This window comes from Eulemur rufifrons, chromosome 2 (assembly GCF_041146395.1).
Source record: "Eulemur rufifrons isolate Redbay chromosome 2, OSU_ERuf_1, whole genome shotgun sequence".
NCBI classification, from domain to species: Eukaryota; Metazoa; Chordata; class Mammalia; order Primates; family Lemuridae; genus Eulemur; species Eulemur rufifrons.
Window position 1 is genome coordinate 81,798,974 of NC_090984.1, and position 12,869 is coordinate 81,811,842.

Consider the following 12,869-nt stretch of genomic DNA (forward strand, 5'->3'; position numbering starts at 1 on the left):
ACAATCTTAAGATTTGAATCTTTAAGATCTTGAAAATCACCAAGCCTTAAGCCTGAAAACTCAGTGACTCTGCTGAAAACCACATTCTTCAAAATTACAGGCAATTACTGCATTTACTTAGAAACCTAGCAGGTCAGGGACATATATTGCTTTTTATATTAATACATAGTATGTGTATTTTTCCATATATTTGAAATAATGATTTAAGAAATTATCATTGTGTTAAAAGATTTCTCTGATGATATGATTTTATGTTTTTCTGTAATGTTAAGCTTGAACCTACTGCTACAAGATGGGTTATATGTAATCAATTATACCAAACATGACAGGTACATAACTCAGACTACCTCTGAATAGCCTTCCTATGGCCTTTTCTTGCTGTTATTTTGTGTTGCTGAGTTCCACCACTAGAGGTAGCATCAAGTTCCACCACTAGAGGTAGCATCATCATCACTATCGTTTTGAACTCTAGAGTCCAAGTTACCACAGCTTATCCAATTCTATACATTTCTTATAAGATGGCCACACTAAACACAGAATAATTTTGGGATACATTTTCTGGAGGGAATGAATTATAAGACAGTAAATATCTGGACTTTTCCCCTTTTATGAGTTTCTTTATATAAAACCACAAACAAGACTTAAAAGACATGAAATGGTTATATAAATAGGCTATATACTATATGCATAACATTTACTATCAAGAAAGCTATTTTATAGGTGGCAGATAAGGTAAATATAAAATTGGCATGGAAATAAGAGAAACCAGCAGTGGGATTTTTGGCAAGGAGAATCATTTACCCTGAGAAGAGGTTTCTGGAGTTATTTAAATGACGGAGAAGTGAGTGGTGGCATTATCACTGGGGACAAAATGAAGGAAATCAAAGGATGTTTTATTCTATGGCATGGAGGACTGGATAGGATTTTAAAAATAATGATGGATTTGCTTTTACTTGTAGAAATAGATGATGAATTCATCAAAAACTTGAAAATACTGATTCCCTGGCTACTTAGTCCTGAGAGCCTAGATATTAAAGAAATCAATGGGAATAAAATCACCTGCCGAGGTCTGGTGGAGTACTTCAAGGTATCACTCTCATTTCTAGAGCACTTGTGAGTACTTAGACTGGACATGTATTGGAATGTAGTTCCTACAAACAAAAATTATAGACTCTGTACTATGGGAGAAAATGTATGGGGAATCTATAAAAAGGATTTTAAAATTATGAAACATTCAAGCTTACTTTCTGAAATTATTTTTCGAGGAAACTACATAAAGGTAACTTTAATGTCCCTTTTTATCTTGAGGGAAATATATTTTAAAATATAAATATAAGAGTTGGAAAAGTCTTTTGGGGGAGGAGGTGTTACCTAAGTTTCATGGCCTATATTGAATTTTACCTTCATTCTGAAGATTTCCCCCCAAACGGACTATACCTTCCTACTGAAGAAAATTCTTCCACATTTCCTGCTCTCTGCACCAAGGGCCAATTTGAAGTGGAATTATTTTAAATTTGTATTTACGTCTTTAGCTCAGATAGCACCAAATACTTTTTACCAACCCACATATATAGTGGAGAATTTCAGTTACCAATCCAATTTGTGGATTGATGCTCCAAGGACTAAAATATCAATTTTTAAAATTCATATTTTGTCATTTAAAATGCTGTCATCTACCTATGTGATCTACTTACCTTTATTCCTCTCAGCAATAAATGACATATTATTTACCTAAAATTTGAATTTTAGTGTGCATAACACTGTGGAGGAGATTCAGGACCCTTACACAGATCTGTTCCATTAAAGCTTATGACATCAGCAGGGTACAGATTCCTGTGGGTAACTGAAAAAGGGAGGTTACTCCCAGCAGAGGGACCTAGGAAAATTTTAAAGAGGATGGCAATTTTAAAGTTGAGCCTTTAAGAAAGGTAGAATTGGCCGGTGGAGATGTGTGAAAAGAACATTTCAGGAAAAGGAAACAACATGAACTAAGAAAGAAGGGAATTAAACTATGAGAAAGAGATAACAGTTATAAGTTCTTGAAAATAGTTTTTTGAAATGTCAAGACCTTAGAATACAATTCAATAGAATTAGACAAATACTGAGTGGAATTGCTTGAACATGAGTCTTTTCCTTTTTTGTTTTTTTAGGCTTACATAAAGATCTATCAAGGTGAAGAACTACCACATCCCAAATCCATGCTACAGGTACTTATTAATCAGGAGGCATGAAGTTTTAAAACATACTTGTCATTTAAGCTAAGCTTTCCTGCTTATATTCACATATATGCCAATCTGGCCATCAGAAATTACCAAATAAAAATATTGGATACAATGATTTATTGGAAGATTTGCCTAATAACTTTACCCATTTATGCGTTCTTCTAAACATTTTCCACATAAACACATAGCAGCTTTACTTATGTTGACATACAACCACTTTAAACCAAAGGGTTTTTGTTCTCTTTGCAGGTCCAAGTTTAAAACAAGTAGTCTCCAAAATTAAACATTTTTTTAAAAGGAGATAGGCATGGTGGCATGCACCTATAATCCCAGTTACTCGGAAGGCTGAGATGGAAGGATTGCTTGAGCCCAGGAATTCAAGTCCAGCCTGGGCAACATAGCAAGACCCCCATCTCAAATAAATAAATAAAAGAAAAACTTGTTTCCTTACATATGTTTACAATTTAAATTCTTAATTGTTCTTTTTTGTTATCAGTGATACATTGTTCTATCAGCAGCAGTCCTCAAACTTAGACATATTTTTATATACTAGTATATATTAATATAATATGTACTGTATATTATTTCCCCTCAGTTTGGGTTTATAGATTTTTTTTTCCTCCCTAACAATTGATGAAGCTAAAATATATTTTTTTAGAGGAAAAATGTTCCAGATGAAAATTCATCTTAGAACTATGGTTTAATAGCTGGGTATACTGGCATGCGCCTATAATCCCAGCTACTGAGGAGGCTGAGGCAGGAGTTTGAGGCTGCAGTGAGCTATGATAGCACCACTGTACTCCAGCCTGGGCAACAAAGCAAGACCCTAGCTCTTAAAAAACAAACCAACAAACAAACAAACAGATGGTTTATTGAGTAAAAATCTATTGTATGCCTTTTGAAATTTTAATTTTATAAATTTGAAAAATGTAGTGGCAATATTATGAGTTTCAAATTACTTGATGACTTTGGTTTCTTGCACATTTCTTCCACATTATGCTTGAAATGTGAACTGCCTCGTGAAGTTTAATGAATATAAACTGCATTTTACATATTTTGTACTTTGTCCAAAGGCCACAGCAGAAGCTAACAATTTAGCAGCCGTTGCAACTGCCAAGGACACATACAACAAAAAAATGGAAGAGGTAAGAGCTAAAAAATATTTTAAATGATGTTTTAAGCAAACCCAGTATTTCTTCATTGAATTCATTCTTTTTTTTCCCTTCCACGTCACTGTATACACATGCAAAGGGGTGGCTTTGACTTATTTTTCTCAGCCTATGTGTATCACATGTATATTTATTATATTCCTAAAATATTTTTAAAAAACAAGAATATTATGTATGCATAATTTTAAAGGCATTTTAAATGAACTGTCTCTTTATACAATATTTCACTGTTCACATTTTGGGGGGGCAGATCTTCTCATTATTTATATGATCTACTGGATAAGATAATGTGCTACCCTCTCTAATACATCCCCTTATATTCTGCAATTCCTGTATTTCTCTTAAAGATAAACTCTTTTAGGAAAAAAAAAACAAATCTCAATGACCAGTATCTCTATATACAGTATTTCCTCATTTTTACATTTCAAATTAGGATGACTCTAATAATTATTATGTTTATCTACCAATATGATAGGTTTTATTTTACCCCCAAAATGTTATAAAATTAAAACTGCCTCCAAAATTGATGGAATCTTAGAATCAAGGGAAATATAGTATATGGAATGGTGTTTATGACATAAAGGGCAAATCAGAATGAAAGTCTTCTTGATATAGTTAAATCTTAAATACAGGCATACTTCGTTTTATTGTACTCCACTTTACTGTGCTTTTTTTTTTTTTCTGTGCTTTTTACAAATTGAAGTTTGATGGCAGCCCCGAGGCAAGCAAATCTATCAGTGCCATTTTTCCAACCGCATGTGCTTACTTCCTTCCTGTCTCTGTGTCACATATTGGCAATTCTTGTAATATTTAAAACTTTTTCATTTTTATTATATCTATTATAGTGATCTGTGATCAATGGTCTTTAATGTTACTATCGTAATTGTTCTGGGTCACCATGAACCATGCCTATAAAAGATGGTAACTTAATCGATAAATGTTGTGTGTGTTCTGACTGGTCCACTGACCAGCCATTCCCCTCCCTCTCCTTGGGCCTCCCTACTCCCTGAGACACAATAACATTGAAATTAGGCCAATTAATAACCCTATGATGGCTCCTAGTATTAAAGTGAAAGGAAGAGTCTCATGTCACTCACTTCAAAAAGGCTAGAAATGATTAAGCTTAGTGAGGAAGGCATGTTGAAAGCCAAGATAGTCTGACTCAGACAATCTGAAAGCTAGACCTCTTGTACCAGTCAGCCAAGTTCTGCATATAAAGGAAAGGTTCTTGAAGGAAATTAAAAGTGCTACTTTAGTAAACACATGAATAACAAAGCAAAACAGGCTTATTGCTGATATGGAGAAAGTTTTAGTGGCCTGGATAGAAGATCAAAGCAGTCACGACATTCCCTCAAACCAAAACCTAATCCAGAGCAAGACTCTTTAACTCTCTTCAATTCTGTGTAAGCTGGGAGAGGTGAGGAAGCTGCCAAAGAAAAATATGAAGCTAGCAGAGGTTGATCCATGAGGTTTAAGCAAAGAAACCATCTCCATAACATAAAAATGCAAGATGAAGTAGCAATGCTGATGCAGAAGCTACAGCAAGTTATCCAGATCTACTTGAGATCATTAATAATGTGGCGACACTAAACAACAGATTTTCAGTGTAGACAAAACAGCTTTATATTGGAAGAAGCTGCCATCTAGGACTTTCATAGCTAGATAGGAGAAGTCAATGCCTGGCTTCAAAGTTTCAACTCTCTTGTTATGGGCTAATACAGTTGGTGACTTTAAGTTGAAGCCAGTGCTCTTTACCATTCTAAAAATCCTTGGACCCTTAAGAATTATGTTAAATCTACTCTGCCTGTGCTCTATAAATGGAACAAGAAGCCTGGATAACACCACATCTGTTTACCACATTGTTGACATTGTTGAGACCTGCTGCTCAGAAAAAATTCGTTTCAAAATATTACTTCTCACTGACAATGCACATGGTCACCCAGGAGCTCTGATGGAGATGTACATGCCTGCTAACACAACATCCATTCTGCAGCCCATGGATCAAAAAGTAACACCAACTTTCAGACCTTATGATTTCATAAGGCTATAACTGCCATAGATAGTGATTCCTCTGGTGCATCTGGGAAAAGTAAATTGAAAACCTTCTGGAAAGGATTCACCATTCTAGATGCCATTAAGAACACTGGTGATTTTAGGAAGGACATCAAAATATCAACATTAACAGGAGTTTGGAAGTCACTGATTCCAGCCCTCATGGATGACGTTGAGGGGTTCAAGACTTCACTGGTGGAAGTAACTGCAGATGTGGTGAAAACAGCATGAAAAGTAGGATTAGAAGTGCAGCCTGAAGATGTGACTGAACTACTACAATCTCATGATAAAATCTGAATGGATGAGGAGGAGTTCTTGTGGATGGGCAAAGTGGCTTCTTAAGATGGAATCTACTGGTGAAGATGCTGTGAACATTGTTGAAATGACAGTATTTAGAATATTTTTTATTGATATATAATAGATGTACATATTTTCAGGGTATATATAATCTGATATATCCATATAATGCATAAGGATTAAATCAGGGTAACTGGGATATCCATCACTTTAAATATTTCTTTTCTTTATGCTAGGAACATTCGAATTAGTCTCATCTGGCTATTCTGAAATGTACATTATTGTAAACTATAGTTATCCTACTGAGCTATTGAACATTAGGTCTTATTTCTTCTAACTGTATATTTGTGCCCATTAATCAACCTCTCTTTATCCCCTCTACCCTTCCCAAGGATTTAGAATATTAAATAAACTTAGTTGACAAAGTAGTGGCAGGGTTTGAGAGGACTCCAGTTTTGAAAGTTGTTCTACTGTGGTTTAAAATGCTATCAAACAGCATTGCATGCTACAGAGAAATCTTTTATGAAAGGAAGATTCAATTGATGTGATAAACCTCTTTTGTTCTCTTAAGAAATTGCCACAGCCACCTCAGCCTTCAGCAAGCACCACCCTGGATCATCAGCAGCCATTAACATTGAGGCAAGACCCTCCACCAGCAAAAAGATGATGACTTGCTGAAGGCTCAGATGGCCGTTGGCATTTTGTAGCAATATTTTTAAATTATGTACATTTATTTAGACAAAATGCTACTGCACACTTAATAGATTACAGTATAGTGTAAACATAACTTTTATGGGAAACAAAAAATTCATGACTCACTTTTTTGCAATATTCACTTTATTGTGGTGGTCTGGAACTGAACACACAGTATCTCTGAGGTATGCCTGTAACCAAAGTGAATGTTATGGTTAACTGGGATTTCCTTTGTAACTTTTCGAAAAATTGAAAATGCAGTTTAAGAACATTTGATATGCTTCTAGTTAGTTTCTGGAAGAAAATACTCAGTGGGCTCCATTCAAACAAAAATTAGTGAAACTACCAAAGAATGTATTTCAATTTTACTTTTAGAGCTTTATGGCATTGATCATAGTTTTAAATTAAACTTCATTGGTCAAAATTACTTCAGTATAGTTAGAATAAATATAAGTAGTTTTCTTAGATTTGGATTAATTCCGTGAATGAACTCCATTTGCACATCATGTTGTTATGCATGCCTTTTCATCTTGAAGGACTTGAATTAAGTCATGGATATTATTTAATAGTTCCCATGTCAAAAAGAGAATAAATATTAAGAATGACTATATAAGCCACCTATAAAATACCAGTCCCACATAGTAACTCCTCATGGATATAAGGGTGGAAAGGGATATATGGATTGACAAAACATATATGCAGGCTCCTTCTGATTAACGTGTTCTAACAAACTCAATTAGCTAAGTAAAAAATTTTGATACAGTTGCTAATTTTACTCTGCATTGCATAAACAAATATTTCTCCATCTGATACAGATTTGTGGTGGTGACAAACCATTTCTGGCCCCTAATGACTTGCAGACCAAACATCTGCAGCTTAAGGAAGAATCTGTGAAGCTATTCCGAGGGGTGAAGAAGATGGGCGGGGAAGAATTTAGCCGGCGTTACCTGCAGCAGTTGGAGAGTGAAATAGATGAACTTTACATACAGTATATCAAGCACAATGATAGCAAAAATATCTTCCATGCAGCTCGTACCCCAGCCACACTGTTTGTTGTCATCTTTATCACATATGTGATTGCTGGTGTGACTGGATTCATTGGTTTGGACATCATAGCTAGCCTATGCAATATGATAATGGGACTGACCCTCATCACCCTGTGCACCTGGGCATACATCCGGTACTCTGGAGAATACCGAGAGCTGGGAGCTGTAATAGACCAGGTGGCTGCAGCTTTGTGGGATCAGGTAGGAACACTTTTAATTCTCAGCTAGCTTAAGCACATACCTGAATGTCATCTATGTACCAGGCCCTGCATTAAATGTTGGAAATATACAGATGAACATGACTTGGGCCCCAGTTATCAAGAACTTTACAGTCTGTCAAGATATAAACAACTAACTATATTACTGTACAATATGTGAAGTCCTACGCAACTGTTTCCCAGTTAACATTTCAATGCTTTTAAAAAATACCATGAAGTAGTGTTTTTACTTTTTCTTATCTTAAAATTGTTAAAGCTGTTAAATCTGAGGGAAACAGTTTTTATTTAGCGCATTGTGACCTGATTATGTGTTAACATTATTTCATACTCACAATGTATCATTTGACTAGCATTCGCTTCATTAGGAGCATATATGAATCACTATCACAAGTCATCATATCACTCTTTTTAGTATAAACTCCTGAAAGCAATATCAGATTACTTCTGATTGTCTCTGAGCTGGACTTTTGCCAGGCCATAGCATGAGACAACAGTCAACTTCTAGATTAGCTGTTCATGGGTTAGTTGTCTTTTCTGATCCAATTACCCATATCCTAGGGAGTCAGGGACACCATGATCCATTGTCCAAATAATGGATTATGAACAAGGAAGACAATTATAAGTAAACCTGGAACAATGATTAACTCACTGTCATTCTGGAAGTATCATCGGTTACCTCATGAAAATTTAGGGAACTTTAGTGAAGCTAAAGTTGAGATTCTTCATAAAAATTTTGGATTTAAGACTTGAACATTTATAGTCTGCAGGTAGCAAATAATAGCTACAATTCTTCCAGCATTAAGAGCATACATATATATACTCTTTATAACAGAATTGTAAAATAATAGATTTAAACGTGTGCTCTTTGAAGCATCTAGTTGAGATAAATAGTAGCATGATGGGAAATGAATGAAGTAAAAAATTGGATCCTTTGAGCCACACACTGTCTCAAATATTGTCTCTCAACCACAAAAGGTTGAAGAGTGTCTATTTGAGGTAAATCTCAAAACCCTCTTAGAATCTGATGGTGAAACCTACGAGGAATACAGAATTGGATTCTTCAAAAGATTCTGATAAAATATGTAATCTAAACTGAAAAATCTGCAGGAATATTTGTTCTTAACTGCTCACAAATTAATATTGTAAACAAAGTTGAATATCATAATGCTGTTAATGAAGCAGGATATATACTTTCTTTTCTCCTTTTTAAACTGCCTTTGCCACAGGGAAGTACAAATGAGGTAAGTTTTTTTTTTTTTAATTAAAAGCTACATATCTGTAAACATTATGATATTCTTATTTTATTAATATAAACTGACTAGCCATTAATGGATGTCTTAATGTAGATTAGAAAATATTTGGTAACTACTACTGCTATTTCTTCTAACATTTAAATTTTTAATTGTGAATTTTTAACATGGTTTTAAAATATTTAACTTATTCCAGACATTACATATGATTTAATTTGTGCAAAAAATATAAGAACTGATTATCATAAATGAATATTTGATTTGTTTCCTGAATGTGTAGAAAATTTCAAAATTCTTAAGCTCTGACATGGTGCATTCTGCTCTATTGCAGAATGAAGCAAGTACAATTATGAGGTGTGGGGAAATTTAACTACTAGAGAGTATTTAAACGAAACTACAACCGTAGAGTTTGCTTTTCGCTGGGTGCGATAGCTCTTGCCTGTAATCTCAGCACTTTGGGAGGCCAAGGCGGGAAGCTCACTTGAAGCCAGGAGTTCAAGACCAGCCTGGACAACATAGCGAGACCTTGCCTCTAAAAAAAAAAAAGAAAGAAAAAAATTAGCCTGGCGTGGTGGTGGCACACCTGTAGTTCCACCTACTCAGGAGGCTGAGGTGGGAAGATTGCTTGAGCCCAGACCACAGCAGCCTGGGTGACAAAGCAAGACCCTGTCCCTTGAAGAAAAAAAAAAAAAAAAGAATTTGTTTTTGTTTTTAACTTTGGCTTTTGAGTGACAGTTACCCATACCAATTTAAGCAGGTTCCAGTCCAGCATGCATTCTAACTTTCTTGGCATACTATAAGACTTGACCTGTAAATTAGTGTTCATTTCTCCTACTGCACATGTGCAAAACTATGTATCCGAGGAAAGAATCTGAGCTTCCATGAAGGAATCATCTGTTACACTAAGAAAAATTCTCTCTCTGGAGTCATTTAGGTCATTATCTTCAGAAAGCAAAGCTGATCTTGAACAACTACAGAGATAGTATATAATTCTTTCCTCCGTTTCTATTATAGCATATAAATATCTGGATTATGTCCTCTAATCAAATACCAATGATACAATTAATATTTACAAGTCAATAAGGAGTTATTCTGTTTAAAATTTGGTGAAACAAATTCACTAAAAAAGTAAAAATAAATTTCAACTTTGTAAATCAAATCTTTTTTTTTTTTTTTTTTTTTTTTTGAGACAGAGTCTCACTCTGTTGCCCAGGCTAGAGTGAGTGCCGTGGCGTCAGCCTAGCTCACAGCAACCTCAAACTCCTGAGCTCAAGCGATCCTCCTGTCTCAGCCTCCCGAGTAGCTGGGACTACAGGCATGTGCCACCATGCCCGGCTAATTTTTTCTATATATATTTTTAGCTGTCCATATAATTTCTTTCTATTTTTAGTAGAGGTGGGGTCTCGTTCTTGCTCAGGCTGGTCTCGAACTCCTGAGCTCAAACGATCCGCCCACCTCGGCCTCCCAGAGAGCTAGGATTACAGGCGTGAGCCACCGCGCCCGGCCTGTAAATCAAATCTTAAGAAAAAAAATCTGGCCGGGCGCAGTGGCTCACGCCTGTAATCCTAGCACTCTGGGGGGCCGAGGCGGGAGGATTGCTTGAGCTCAGGAGTTCGAGACCAGCCTAAACAAGAGCGAGACCCAGCCTCTACTAAAAATAGAAAGAAATTAGCCAAACAACTAAAAATAGAAAAAATCAGCCAGGCATGGTGGCGCATGCCTGTAGTCTCAGCTACTCGGGAGGCTGAGGCAGAAGGATCACTTGAGCCCAGGAGTTTGAGGTTGCTGTGAGCTAAGGCTGACACCATGGCACTCTAGCCCGGGCAACATGAGACTCTGTCTCAAAAAAAAAAAAAAGAAAGAAAAGAAAAAAAATCTAAGGTTTTAAGAGAAGCAGGATTAAACTGAATGTATTAGAACCAGAATATAACAGAACTGAGACAATGATCATATTGCACCAATATGCATTCACAGAACTGAAGATGGTACCATTCAAACTTAATGACTTAAGAAAATAGCTATATAGATTCACAACTGATAAAAAGTAATGGAATTTCCTGGGAATAGATTAAAGGATCCTAAGCTTTTATCCAGCCTTTTAAAATATTCAAAGACTCTTTGCAAACTCCAGAACTAAATCAGATGAAGTCATTAGTAACGGAGTGTTCAGCATGTGAAAGTCAGAGGAGGGGATGAAATCTTAGACACTAGCTGGGGGCTGGGGGAGAATCATAAAAATATTTATGAACACATATAAAGCAGTATACAATACACAAAAATTCATATGATTCAAACACTGTTAAAAGGACACAAAGAATGATCGAGGTAGTTTTAATGAGGAAACCTGGCTTTCTGAGATAATGTTTCTGAATAAGGTTTTGTAGGATATGAACTAAGTAATGGAAATAAGGAAAGAGCATGTCAAGTGAGGGATCCTAGTGTGGTGGGGGAGGGGCAACATATATGCTTAGCTGCGTGATGGAGGAAATAATGGAGAATAAAATTGGTCCCATTCTGGAAAACATATTGGAATCCCAGACAGCAAGTGGACTAGTTATGTATAATAAAGTAGTTATTGGCAGTCAGAAGTTATGAGCTCTTATAAATCATCTAAAACTGATAATATTTACAATCTGAGTTCTTAACACACCCCTGGGGTATAGTGGTTGGGAAGCTCTGCTCCAAGAGGTATGCAAGGTAAAAGGAAATGCAATTTGAGAATAAAACATTTACCATGAAAATCAATCCACAAAAGTGATAACACACACACTGAAGAGTTGAAAATACTTCTGAGTTTTAAGATATTAGTTATTAATTTATATGTTATATAGAGCAATGATAGATTTAAAAATCAGCATGTTAAATTTTATACAGTACCATAAATTAATTTAACTAAAAAGGAAAAATTTTATATCCATGTGTTTAATAAAATGTTTTATAACCTTGATTCTTGTACTCTAGGCTTTATACAAACTTTACAGTGCAGCAGCAACTCACAGACATCTGTATCATCAAGCTTTTCCTACACCAAAGTCGGAATCTACTGAACAATCTGAAAAGAAGACAATTTAATCCAAATTTTAAAAAATACAGGTGCATGACCAATTGTCAATTAAATATTCAGTTTTATGTCTCCATGCAAACATTCAAAGTGCTTCCATCAGAACAGAGTAAAATGCCAAACATCTCTGAAGACTGCAAAATGGATTAGTTCTTTTACTTCAGTGTTTAATAAGCAAATGTACGTATGCATGGTTATATCATTTTGTTAACATGTACAATTTCCTGATTTTTGTCTCCAAATATGCTGTTATAATTTAAAGTATTTGTCTATTTTTGATAACAGTATATGTGTTCTGCTTGAATTTACTAAATTCTACTACTGGGTTATAATTAAACCATGTAGTGATACTATTCCACGTTTGGATATGCTCATTTAATTTCTACAGAAAAAATTTTAAATGATTTCACATAGCCACTTGTAAAAGCAAAGCATCATAACTCAGCAGGCTTGATTTAATCTATATCATCTTACATATACTATGATCTCTTAGTTATTTTTAAGTACATTAAGAGCTTTTCAGTTGCTTTACTGTATATATATTGCTTCTTTTACATGATTTAATATAGAACATAAATCTCTTGATCAAAAATGCACACAAAAATCACTTTGTATATGTATTTAAGTTCCACTGCATTGTATATTTTTTCATTTGGTACACAAAGAATGTATTCTTCATAGGTTTATTCTTTTAATATGTGAACTATTATTAAAGTTTACTCTGGTTCCTAAGATTAAAAACAAATGCTTACTGAATTTGAAAATGTGTGGGAGGCGTTGGTACAGAATGATGACTCTTTTTTTTAATTCAAGATGCATTTTCTTTAATGTTGATGGCATCACCAATTTAAGTTTCCATTT

The 12,869-nt window shown here is 35.0% G+C and overlaps 1 protein-coding gene across 2 annotated transcripts in view; it reads left to right on the forward strand.

Annotated features, from left to right (window-relative positions):
• Positions 1–12,772, forward strand: part of ATL1 (atlastin GTPase 1) — a 50,689-nt gene extending 37,917 nt beyond the window's left edge. The window contains exons 9-14 of one of the 2 annotated variants that reach the window (XM_069486936.1): positions 960–1,087; positions 2,151–2,207; positions 3,296–3,367; positions 7,249–7,680; positions 8,924–8,938; positions 11,909–12,749. In XM_069486936.1, the coding sequence (XP_069343037.1) occupies positions 960–1,087; positions 2,151–2,207; positions 3,296–3,367; positions 7,249–7,680; positions 8,924–8,938; positions 11,909–12,019 (815 nt within the window). In that variant the 3' untranslated portion in view covers positions 12,020–12,749. Of the gene's footprint in view, positions 1–959; positions 1,088–2,150; positions 2,208–3,295; positions 3,368–7,248; positions 7,681–8,923; positions 8,939–11,908 lie in introns of both variants that reach the window. The other variant, XM_069486944.1, reaches the window with a different exon arrangement.
• Positions 12,773–12,869: the final 97 nt, after the last annotated feature.